The following is a 13,205-nucleotide window of genomic DNA, read 5'->3' on the forward strand; positions in this document are numbered from 1 at the left end:
GAGCAATGGCAGGAAGGCCCATGCCTTTCAGCCCACATCTTTGCTTCTCCCACTGCTCATTGGAGCAGTGAGTCAGTGGGAAAGGTGAAAGGGGGTGGGGAGGGTGGAACAGGAGCAGGGAATCGTAACTCCTTCCTGGACCCAATCCTGCAGCACGGGTCCATGCGGACCTGCACCAAGTCTGAGTAGACCACTGCCTCCCTGTGGAGGGTAACTGTTCCTTTGTCCAGAGGAGACCTCTGCAACTGCCCCCACCACAGGATGGAGCAGTAGCCATTTCGGCACTGCTGCATCAGGCAGTGGGGGGAGGAGTTAGGATTAGACCATAAGTGTGATTATTTAGCTCCCCAAAACTGATATTTCAGTTACTAGAGAAAGCAGGTTCCCTTTATCAGAAAAATAACCATAGAAGGAAAAAGCATGAAATGATGATTTCAGCCATAAATTGGAAGCAGAGAAATACGGGAGATGAAAGGGAGAGAATGTGTTAAGTGAGAACAGGAATTTGCACTCTCATTCTCAAGAGCCTCTTTTTCCTCAAATGAAAGAAATCTTCACTAAAACGATTAAGTTCTGCATGGAAATGTGGACCATTTTGCAAGGGAACTGCTTTGCATATGCTAAAAGCATAGGGAATGTTTCATTAGAGCATTACTTTTATCTTTTTGTTTTGAGAGATGCTTGATCATAAAAGTGGCTGCTGCAGCAACCGGAGCTTCAAAGCTGCCTAGCAAATGTAGGGAGAATCTGCTATTTGGCCAACTCTGTTTGCATCTTTAATTTTGTTAAGAGGAAAAGGAGAATCAAAGCTTGCAATCCAGCCTTTGAAAACTCAAACTACAGTTAAATTCCTAAAAAAAAGCTCAGTATGTATCTACCATTCTTACTTCCTCCTTAATTTTCATTTGGCTCACTATATTTTTCATTTCATTTAAAACATTTAGGGTACAATCCATACCCATACTTGGGCCAGCGCAAGTCTCTTGCGCTGTGGCTTTGCCCAGTGTAAGCCTGCGGGTAGAGCTTACCATTCTGCAGTGGCCCTTCTGTGCACCAGATTCGGACAATGTGATGCTTTGGGCAGTTGCATCTGCCCGGAAACCCAGGTGCAATGCGTGCTGGGGCATGGACCATAGACGTGACTGCCCAGAGCATGAGGTCGTCCAGATCTGGTGCCCAGAGAAGCTGCAGTGCGGCACAGTAAGCACCGCTCGTGCTGGAGAAGGTTTTTCCAGTGCGCAGTGGTCTACAGTTTGGAGACTGCTGTTCTAGTTCCCTGCAAGATGTAAAGCTGTCTTTGCAGAAAGCACTGCTTGCACAAAGAAGGGCATGTTAGGACCCAACCCTTAGCTTCTTAGGAAGAAAGCGAAAACTAGTTACAACAACGCTTCAGATGTCTGCATTGTGAAATGCCAATTCCAACTCTTTTCATTCCATTTCACAATAAAATAATGAATCAAGACTCATAGCTGAAGGAAAAGATTCCTTGAAGCAGTGAGGTCACATTCCTTCTATAAACATTAGTAGAAGAGCAAAGTTATACAACTCATCTGGAATTAAGGGGAAGCTGTCATGTCTGCTCTGGTTTAGCGAGAGATGACATTTTATTAGCACATTTCTTTTCATCACAAAGTACATACTTGAACAAGAACAGTTTCATGTGGTACTCTGCAATCCTTAATTCTGTACCAGATCAGAAGCAGTCTTTCGCTTTGCCTTACACCTCTTCCGCAATGTCAGCCCATGATGGACCCCATGATGGATCAGCACATCACCCCATGATGGACCTCCTCCCATGTAGTGGGCAGAGCAACACCCCAGTGATGAGAGTGGTGATGCACCATTGTCCCACACCTGCTGGTCTGTTGATTATAACTTTCTATATAATTGAGATATTTCAATGTGGTTTGTTTCAGTGCATTCTGTGTGAAATTACACATCAAATGATATATATGATGGCATATTCAAAAAATACAAAGATTTTAAAAATTTTGGCCAATAGTGGTGTCACCCCCCCATGAGCATCACCCAGTGCAGCCCACAGCCTCTGCACCCCCCTAGCGACACCACTGAGTTACTGTCTGAATTAGGAGAGCCTAAAGTGACATAACCATAGGATCTCCTTTCTGTGGTTACTGAACTCACTTGATCATATTCATACCAAATATCAAAGCCAACAGTGAAATTCCCCAGATGGAGGCACACTGGCTCAGGAGGTTTACAGTGATTTAGCAAATTAAAAATGGGGTTGGGTGGGGTTGCAACACCTTCTGTTTTCTATAAAGTAGATGGGAAGTTAGTTGTATGTTGGATTCTGGCTTTACACAAACTAATTTGCATCAGGATTCTGGATCATCTGAAAACTAAACTAGACCAGCAAATAAAGTAAAAGGAAAATGAGAAGATAAATCCGTCCTAGAAAATCAGTCCAGTTCAGTGTTCATCTCTGTTATGCTACACAGTGTTTTAAAGCTGGCCTTTAGTTCCAGTTGAATAACAAAAGTTGCATGTAATAGAAGCTCCATCAAGCATGTAGAGAGACTGAAGATAAAATAGCATAATTCCTGCTTTAACAGGCTTAAAAGGGACCCACAGAGCCTTATTGCTCAGACGGAGACATTTTTAAAAACAGCAAAAACAACCAAAAGTGGTTCAAGCTCTACACATCCCAAAGTTGCTAAGGAATCTTTGAAATACACGTGGTTTAAAATGAAACAAATTGTTCATGTCATGCCTTTTTCACTATAATTATCACAAAAGAAGTTTTCATTGTGGATTGTCTTTGGTTGTGCTATAAGGCCACGTATTGTTCAGTGGTCTTTTACTTTTCCATGGACAGACTACTGTTTCTAGCAAAAAAAATGTGACAAAAGCAGCAAAACTGGAACTCAAAAGGTACAAGGAATCATACTTCATGCACATATGTCCCAACATTCAATTACCTCATGCACAGGGTGCTGTTTGTAACAGAGAGATAATGCTAAGTATCCATCACAAACCTTACACACTGAAAATAAAACACACAGACAAAACTGCAGGGCCAAAAATATGGTTAATGCTACACTTGGCTTGGTACTGACTTGGCTTGGTACAGATAAAGGAATCTAACAACTTAGCTGAAGCAGAAAGGAGCTGTTTTGTCACTCCTATTGCTAAAAAAACCCTTTTAAGTCAGAAATAAAGATTTTCTGCAAATGACCTGGGAACCTATCAGTACATCGTGATCTAACTTCTTCCCCTCACTCCTAATTGGTGGAAAAAAATATTGTCATGCTAGGCAAATGTGAACTCACTCTAAGGACACAATCCTAACCCCTTATCTCAGTGCTTTCCAGCACTGGCATAGTAGTGTCAATGGGATGTGTGCTGCATCCTATAGTTGGGTATCACTCACGGAGGCCTCCTCAAAGTAAGGAAATGTTTGTTCCCTTACCTCAGAGCTGCATTGTTCTTATGTCAGTGCTAGAAAGGGTTAGGATTGCGCCCTAAGGGCACAACCCTGGCTTGCCCTTGGGCCAGCGCAAGTCCCTTGTGCTGGCCCAGGAGGGTTGCAAACGTGCCATAAGGCATGTTTGAGCCTTCTTGAAAGTTGGCTGGGCTGGCCTCCGGACATGCGCCGGCCCCTGAAGGCTGAATCTAGCCTCTGTGCTGACCTGGGGAGGGAGGCTTGCATCAGCCGAGCTCAGCCAATGAAAGACTCTGGGGTGGGCAGAAAGGAGGTGGGGAGGAGGCAGGAGGGAGGTGTTCCAGGGCAGGGGGAGGGTGGTCAGGTGGTTGTCCCAGAGGCGGGTGGGTGGGTAGCAGGAGGTGGGGCTGGTACCTTGCTTTTATGCCGGATCCCAAACCCATTTCTCAAGCAGCGCGGAGCTGCTTCAAGCCACTCCACTCTCCTCTGACTTATGCCACCTCAGGAAGTGGCACAAGTCTGAGGAGATGCATAGGGGCTGCAGTGGCTTACCCATGGGTAAGGGGAAGAGTTTCCCCTTACCCCTGGCTGAGCCCCTTTGGCGCCCTATCTTTCGCTGGATACAGCGGAAGCCTCCTAGCTTGCTGGTTCCAGCACAGCATAGGATCGCACTGCACATGACTCCTTAACAGTGTCTACATTGTCCATAAAAGCTGAATGGCAGCTGTGCATTTATTTTTCTGCAAAACAATAATCTGAAAAGACCATAAGCTTCTCTGGAGCCGAGAAGTCACAGCATTTGATTAATAATGGACATGTTCCTCATGTATTCCATTCTAGCAGCTGATGTGCTAAAGATTGCTAATTAAATGGTCACTAATTAAATTATTTCCTTTGATGAAATTGTATTTAGGATCACAAAATGTCATTGCTCATCCTTACATTAAACAATCAATGCCTGGCAGATGCTTTGAAAACAGCAGGGCAGAAATCATTAATAAAATCAAGGAGATCACATGGAGGTAAAAACGATGGACTGTCAAAGGAGGAACAGGTCCAGAACATTTCAATTGAAATTAATTTTGTGCAAAGAAGAAAACAATTGTTGTTAAAACTCTTAAGGAGGGTCAGGTGTTTAGTTGAATGTATGCAAAATAAGGAACAATAACGTTGATCAGTCATGAAAAATCAGAACTGCAGGCAATAATTACGGCATGTATACTTAAGAGTTTCTTTGTGAAACTGATAGTGCTTTTTTGGGAGGGGGATTAAACCAGAGGGTGTTCTAGTATAAATTTTTAGGTAATATTTAGGCAATATTAAAAATAAAAATAAAAAACAGCAAGAACCACAAAAGAGATTTGTTAGTGTCACGTTAGAGAACTGGAAACTTGCGTTATTCCCTATGTTAGGTTCAACTTGCTCCTACCAATTATGTCATGTAATTGCATCTTAACCATTATCTTCTTTACTAAGCTGCATGAATGGCAGTCCTCCTATGTTAACCTCACTTCTAAAGGAAGGCATTTCCTATAGCTATGTACTTTTCCACACTTAGCAGGCTTTTCCAGGAATGGGCGCTCAAGTCCTGATGACTTGACTCAAGTTGCAAAAACACCGATTTTCTATGACTCGTGTCAACTTGAGTCACAAATGTCACTGACTTGGAAAAGAGTCACAACTCAAATTAACCTGAGTGACAACTTGGTTTGTGTGTGTGTGTGTGTGTGCTTGCTTCCTTTTTTTTTTTTTTTTTTTTTGCTGCTTCTGTTTTGTGCCAAAGACCTCTGGGGCTGTCAGGAAGCCGATGTTTTAGACCGCTGGCACCAGCAGACATGGTGGGATAGGTTGGCTCTAGGAGGTGGAGACTCAGGGGTGAAGGGGAGGAAGGTTAAGGATTTAACTAATCCTATCCAATTTTCCAGTGCTGGTGCAGGTGTGCCAATGAGGTATGCACTGCATCCTATGGTGGAGGGCACACAGAGCCCCCATCAATATGTGAACATGTATTCACTTACCTTGGGGCCGCATTACAGTTGCACCAGCACTGGAAAGTTGGACAGTATTGGGCTTTGTGGTGGTTACTTCTGCAATAATTGGCTTTTCAATACTTTTCATACTTTCGATCTTAAATTGTGTTGACCACTTATATTTGAAATTAGTAAGCCCGATTTTCTGCATTGCTATGATTGAAAGTTTTAATAATATCAATAATCTGCTGATCTAGAAAATCTGAAATATGCCTCAAATATGCTTATTCTCTGAGTTTTATTCCTACATTTAGGCTGCAATACTAACCACACTTTCCTGAGAATAAGCCCCAGTGCTTTCCAGCACTGACATAAGGGCAATGCAGCTCTGAGGTAAGGGAACAAATATTCCATTACTTTGAGGAGGCCTCCGTGAGTGACACCCAACTGCAGGATGCAGTACATGTCCCATTGGCATCGCTATGCCAGTGCCGGAAAGCACTGACATAAGGGGTTAGGATTGTGCCCTAAGTAAATTTTTTCTCAGTTCCTGCAGGTTGTCTGATTGCTCACTCACCACAGCATGCAGGACAGCTTCTGTTGGTGCACTAAATGCTTTTCTTTAAAATGAGAGAAAATCCAGTTGCTTTGATACATTTGTTGTTACACTTCAACTTTGAGTGCTTTTTATACTGCCTTACATGTTACAATGGAAAATCTCTTAGCATAATGGCCTGTAGCCAGTATTGCTCTCAAAGTGTGGATCAGATCAAATTGAAGAGGTGAGGGCAGATACTTCGAGAATAATGACCCTTCACAAACTTTCTAGATTGTGTGAGTGAATCTTGTCAGACGCATTACATGAGAAATAAATTCTGCCACATTAATAACAGTTTCAAGAATACCTGTTGATGGCCTTCAATTTCATCAAATCGTATCCTGCCAAAATAAATATTATTTCTGCTCACTAACATTACATAGGAGCCCTCTCCCTCTTCCCGCACGTATTCACTACTTTGATTTGGACTGCTTACAATACGGCAATTAATGGCTATGCCAAGATCATAGCTATATTTGAGAAAAGAGATGAGAAAACTACTGGAGGATGAGCTTGGTTACAATACACAACACAGGTCAGTAAAAAAGGCTATATGCAAATACACTGTAGAGCCTATTTTAAGATTCCATGCAGAATATATGAAGCTGCATACTGTATTGTACTGCATACTGTATCCAACTTTTAAACATAATTCTCTGTTCATTAGATACAAGAAGAGGTTAATTCAGACAGTGATCTTGCCTGGATCTTGGATACCAAAGGAGCAAAGAGACCACTGCACTACTCTAATCAAATGCTTTCATATCTTAATGGGCAATTACCTGTAATTGACAAATCTACTGTAGAAGACTTTCACACTTGCAAATTCAGATTCCATTGATGTTTTGAAGCTTCCCCCCAGGCAAATAACCCCTGTCTGACTAATTGAGACATCTAACTGTCTTTATTCCCATGCTAGTTTCTGTGATTTCATTTGCAAATTGACATAATGATTTACACTAATTTGCATAATAAGACTGTGTGGGCAGCCATATTGTACAGACAAAATGAAAATCCATTCAAAATGGACTCCATTCTATAATGCTTTCCTAATGATTACAGCTTTTGTGACCTTTTCCCATTTATTTCCTCTTACAAATGACCTCATTTATAAAAGAAGTAACAATTGTATTGGGTAAGCAGGTACATGAAAACTAAGGAATAACTAGAAAGAAGATCACTAAAAATTGGTTTGACTACATTTGGATGAGGTTTCCACTTGCTTTGGTATGAATATATTTAGGCTATAGATATCACTGGATAATTTTGACATATGGATTTTACCTGCCATGACTAAAACAGCTACAAAGCTCCAGTTGAAGCAAGTATGGTGAGGTACTGGTTCCTGTGGGGGATCTGTTTTTGGGCACCCCACAGATACCAAAACCTGCAGATAATCAAATCTGCAGGCTGGCCATCCCTGTATCTCCCAGACCTGACTGGAAGAATCTTCAGGGAGGTCCCCTAACCTCTACTGTGTCAAATTCACAAGTCCCAAACCTGAGGATAAGGAGGGCCAACCTGTATAACTTTCCATTCATGAGCTACGTCTTCTACCTCTTTCCACTTGGGCTTGTGAAACTCCACCAGATTCTTTAATTGAACTCAGCCTTCCTTCTGGTTCAAATTCCTATCCACTTCCATGGGTTTCTCTAATGGTGTTAAGCTAGGCCTTTCTCAAAAGGGTAAACAGTACTGCAAGTAATGAAAGACTGCTTCTCTTCCTTTCCAGTAGCAGCTTTGTCCCTGGAACTGCTGTACACATAGCCTAATGCACCAAGTGTTTATGAAACAAAAGGTGATTTGTGTTCATGAAAGTAAATATTGTGGATGACCTTCTGAGGATGCTTGAGACAATGTCTGCGCAAGTGAATGCTAGTTTCTATAAAAGGATAAACATCTACATGTGAAGATTTAGTGTAATACTTATAAATTATTATATCTGACTTAGGGCACAATCCTAACCTGCACTGGAACAGGCAAGTCAGGACGCCAGAAGCGGCTCAGCCGGAGGTAAGGGGAAACTTTTCCTCTTAGCCCTGGGTAAGTGCTGCTGGCCACAATGGGTCTCCTCAAACTTGCACCACCTCTGGAGGCGGCGCAAGTCCGAGGAGAGCAGAGCAGCTTAAAGCTATTCTGAACTCCCCGGGAACGGGGGTTGGGACATGGCATAACTGCCGGATCCCAGCCTCGCCTCCTGTTCCCCGCCCGCCTGCCCCCAGGGCTGCCCATCACCCACCCTCCCCCTGCCCAGGAACACCTCCCTTCCGCCTCCTCCCCGCCCCCACCTACCTTTTCCGCTTGTGTTGGTGCAGGCAGGCCGACACAAGCGGCTGAGAGGAAGCCAGCCTGGAGGCTTATGTCAGCCTCCACAGGCCGGCGCTTCTTGGAGCACCGGCCTGGCTTCCTCTTAAGGACGTGCAAACATCATTTACAGCACATTTGCGACCCTCCTAGGCAGGCCCAAGGGACTTGGGCTGGCATAGGGTGCAGTTTAGATTGCGCCCTTACTTACTTAGGGCCCAATCCTATCCAACTTTCCTGAGCCGATGCAATCATGCCAATGGGGTGCGCACTACATTCTTCAGTGGAGAAACAGTCACAGAGGACTCCTCAAGGTAAAGGAATGTTTGTTTCCTTACTTTGGGGCTGCATTGTGGCAGTATTGGTGCTAGAAAGCTGGGACAGGATTGGGTCCTTACTTACTAAATTTCTAACTCGCTTTATCTCCCTGAAGGGCATTCAAAGTGGCTTACAACATAAAATCTAAATGAAAACCATAAACATTAAAAATCTACTTCGCCATCAACAAGGGGAATGCAAATGCCAGGAGAATATAACTTAACCATTTTGCATAATATGTATGTGTCAATCAGGCAGCCCACCTGAGGACATGCCAAGTCACACACACAAAAAGAAAACAAAACTGGTTTCATCAAAAACTGGTAAAATCTTCTAAGTATTGAAGCTATACTCAAAATAAAATTATTTCACAATTATTTCTTATGCCTCCCCCTTTTTATCTTGAATTAATAAAAACATTTAGGTTGCTGTGTAGAGGTCAAGGTAATTCAATAAAAAGCAGCAACAAGTTAACTTGTGCAAGAAGGCAACAAAGAATGGTATAAACTCATTTTAGGAGCTAACAAAGACTTACAGAGAGTAATATTTGGATGGCGCTGTGAATGACCTCTAGGTATTGGAAGTCAATGATGCAGCCTGTCACAGAGACATACGAAAAATCATCTAAGATTCCAGGAGCTGAGGGACGCACCACTCTCCGTATGCAGCCTGGACCATGTTCTCGCCACCAGGATCGATGCATTGAGATGTTAAAGGTCATGAGATCAGTTTCCTAGTAAACAAAGAGAACAAGGAGGATGAAACCTTTTGCCACAATACAGCCCTTATTTAAAGGAAACAGTATAATGATTCTGCTTAAGAGTGTCCTAGGGGAAATCTATTGCAAAGAAAATACATGCTATATTAATGGAGATTTTGATTCACCTGTAAAATTGAGCAAGTGTAGTGAATTGGTATCCTTGATGTGTTTTAAAAGTTGAACAAGGATTTCATCCCCTTTGATAAAAAAAAGGCAAGAATGAAATTGCTGAATTAAAATAAAAGGCACAAAATGTTCCCCATCTTTTGAAACTGTAGTGAGTATTTGTATTGTACTTCCCTTGCACAGGGAACATATCTTGAAAGTATGATAGTTTCTCTGTTTATGACTGCTAGGCATTACAGAATAATTAATTTTGTAAACCATAAATAACATTTCTTTAAAATATAATTGTACTAAATGGGGGAAAAGCTCTTCTGCTGTACATTAATTAACAGTATTAACAGTATTTATATACCGCTTTTCAACTAAAAGTTCACAAAGCGGTTTACAGAGAAAAATCAAATAACTAAATGGCTCCCTGTCCCAAAAGGGCTCACAATCTAAAAAGATGCAAATGAATACCAGCAGATAGCCACTAGAACAGACAGTGCTGGGGTGAGGTGGGCCAGTTACTCTGCCCCTGCTAAAAAAAAGGAGCACCCACTTGAAAAAGTGCCTCTTACCCAATTAGCAGGGGTTGACATTACATTCTATGTAATTATCACATAAGTCCAGGGCAGATGTAAGGTTTCCAGATATCTCATAAAATATCAAAAGCTTTCCACACACATACCCCCTCTCCTATGAATTCCCCTCCCTTTAGCATTAACCACTGTGAAGCAATATGTCTGTACCACTGGTTTAACTGGGATTTGCAAAGCAGCTTCCAACTCTGGTTTAAGCCAACCTGAGTGCAGACAAAATGATTGATAACAGCCCAGTCCTGCCTAACTGCCCCTCCAATGCAACTGTGCCACCAGAGCACACACTGCATCCTGAGGTGGGCAACAATCCCATAGATCACCTCTAGGTGATCTTTGTTCCATTACCAAGGGGTAAGCCCTTTGCTGGCACAGCTACTGTGCTGGAGCAAGTCCAAGTGGAGCTGGGAAAGTGGATCAAGGCCTGAGAGGGGGATAGGATATAGGCAGCGCTGCAGCCGCCAACACCACCCCCTTCTTGACCTTGATCCACCCTTCCCTTCCCTGTCTCTGCTCTGTTTCTCCTCCTCCTTCATCCATTTCTGCCCACTCCCTACCTCCCTCCCACCTCTTGCACGAGCTTACCTGCGCTGGGTGTTGTTGATGGGCCACAAGCAACGGAAGCCCAGCCATGCTGAATGGCAAGTTGCCATTGTGGCAGCTGTGAAGGACTGTGCTGCCAGAACGCAAGTTCTGGCAGTGCAAGGACTCCATATGACTGGGTCATAAAAGTTGAAAAGGGAAGCGAGGGGAAGGGTAAGTATCGCTAAAAGAATGGGACAAATTACAAGAATGCAGGGAAGACTTGCAAACCAATCCCCTACAGTTTTAAAAACACTTTTAAAACTTTGCTTTGTAATGCTATTTTATTTTTTTTCCTTCCTTAGCTGGTTGGTGGGATTTCTTTTTAACTTTTTGTAAGGAGCTCTGTTTTTTAGGTATTATGTAATAATATGATGATAGCCAACTGGAATGAATCCCATTGAAGATAATGAATCCTTCAGCAGCAAAATGTTCAGATCAGATGGTCTCATTAGAATGACACATTGACTCATTAGAATCTCATCACTTAATTGTGTCTTGTAGAGTCATTAATAGTGTAGTATTCTTTTCCCCTCACACAGAAGCATTTGTACTGAGAAGCTGGACACTAAACTTCACTGTTTTTTCCTGGTGACTGACTATCCAGACAACACGCTAAAAGCAATACTAGAGAATAACAACCATTGTAATGAACAAAGAATATGCCACAATTACAGCTATAAAATAGTCCACTGAGTGCTGTAGAAGTGTGATCTATCTGCAACAGAAGCACAAAATCAAGGGGAGGTGTTTGGATTGCACCAACAAATAGGTCACAATTCTACATTGTACAAAAATAGATACTGTAGGAATACCCTAAATGTTGCATGACACCAATTGTTTAATGACTCACAACAACTGAGAGAAGAGTTTCTTTAATGAGTCAAATGAGACCTCCATCCTTGCAATACTTCTATTTCACTTGACTACTATCACACTACAAGTACAGATTTTGTACAGTTCCCAGTATCTTTGACATAGTCATGACATATAAGGAACAACCATTAGTAACTGGGGCATAAAGAAAGATAAACATTTCACTTCACTCTCAAGCTAGGCATTGATGTGTTGCCAATCTCAACACAGTGTGGAATTCCTGCATGTGTACCTGACTTCTGGGTTAAAATGGGCATAAATCATTTCATCTTAATATTTTTTTTCTCATGAGAGTGTCTTGTCAAAACATTCTGGTGACTGAAAATTTTAATATTGGGAACAGTCTCTAAAATAATGAAATCTTGCCCCAGGATTGGTTAACGCTCCACTCCACTCTATAGTCCAAATCCAAGTCCAAACCCTGGCATGGCTGCTATTTATTTGTATTGGCAACCTTCAGTCTCGAAGGACTATGGTATCGCGCTCTGAAAGGTGGTTCTGGCACAGCGTCTAGTGTGGCTGAAAAGGCCAATCCGGGAGTGACAATCCCTTCCATATTGGGAGCAAGTGCAGTCTGTCCCTGGTCTGTCTCCCTGGCTATGGGCCTTCCTTCTTTGCCTCTTTGCTTCAGTCTGTTGGCCAAGTGTCTCTTCAAACTGGGAAAGGCCATGCTGCACAGCCTGCCTCCAAGCGGGCCGCTCAGAGGCCAGGGTTTCCCACTTGTTGAGGTCCATTCCTAAGGCCTTCAGATCCCTCTTGCAGATGTCCTTGTATCGCAGCTGCTATTTATATTTTTAAAAACCCACACAGGCAGCCCCCAATCACACAACAGGTATTTCATCTAGTTTGGAGCTAAATTTCATGGAAAAAAGGGAAATCCATTTCAAATCCAAGTCCAAAGAATTCACATTCAAAAGAAGAAGTGAGCTCACTCAAGTACATACATGTATTTTGTCTCAGTCTAGGTCAGTGGTTCCCAAAGCACGTTTTGGAGCTTTGCCCACCAAGCCAAGCCTCTTACTGCTGTTTGTAGTGTTGCATTCCTGGTCTCGCTGCTAGGTGGCACATTTCCAGGGATCCCAGAAGTATCACCAGACACCACCTCAAGCAGCACTGGTGGTACCCATACCACTGGTTGAGAAACACTGTTCTAGGGTTAAATCAATCAGTTTATTTCCACAATTGAGCATTTCTTTGCACAATAATGTTTTGAATCGTATAAAGATTAATATGACCATCATAGTATTTTCAAATGATGATCAGCACATCATGGGTGTTATGCCAACAGCAACCCAATACTACTCAGTGTGTTATCAAGACAAAATTATACCTTTTAAAATTTCCAGTTTGAAAAAAAACAAACCATTTGGCCACTAGAAAGAATGCCAAACTTCTAGTGGTGATCTAGAGACAAAATGGAATGAATTGAACAGGAAAGAATTGTAAGGCTTGCTAATGCACACAATGTGGCTTCATGACTAGGAGACTGGAAATATAACTCCTTGATCTAGCCCACACTCAAGGTTGGGAGTGAAAACAATCCTCCTTTTCCCATCCACCTGGCAACTGTTCTGCTCTCATGGTGCCACTCCAGCAGTAGCTACTAGGGAATAGCAGGGCTGAAAAGAGGAGCCCACAATGCCATCACAGATCCCTACATTAGACTGTGGCCTGGATCTGCAAGCCA

General features: G+C 42.6%; 1 protein-coding gene across 1 annotated transcript in view; it reads right to left on the reverse strand.

Annotated features, from left to right (window-relative positions):
- Window positions 1-13,205, reverse strand: part of NKAIN3 (sodium/potassium transporting ATPase interacting 3) — a 253,632-nt gene that overhangs the window by 46,043 nt on the left and 194,384 nt on the right. Inside the window, exon 4 of the mRNA XM_066625584.1 lies at window positions 9,132-9,329. Within this exon, the coding sequence (XP_066481681.1) occupies window positions 9,132-9,329 (198 nt within the window). The remainder of the gene's footprint in view (window positions 1-9,131; window positions 9,330-13,205) is intronic.

The sequence above is a fragment of the Tiliqua scincoides genome, chromosome 4 (assembly GCF_035046505.1).
Source record: "Tiliqua scincoides isolate rTilSci1 chromosome 4, rTilSci1.hap2, whole genome shotgun sequence".
Taxonomy (NCBI): Eukaryota; Metazoa; Chordata; class Lepidosauria; order Squamata; family Scincidae; genus Tiliqua; species Tiliqua scincoides.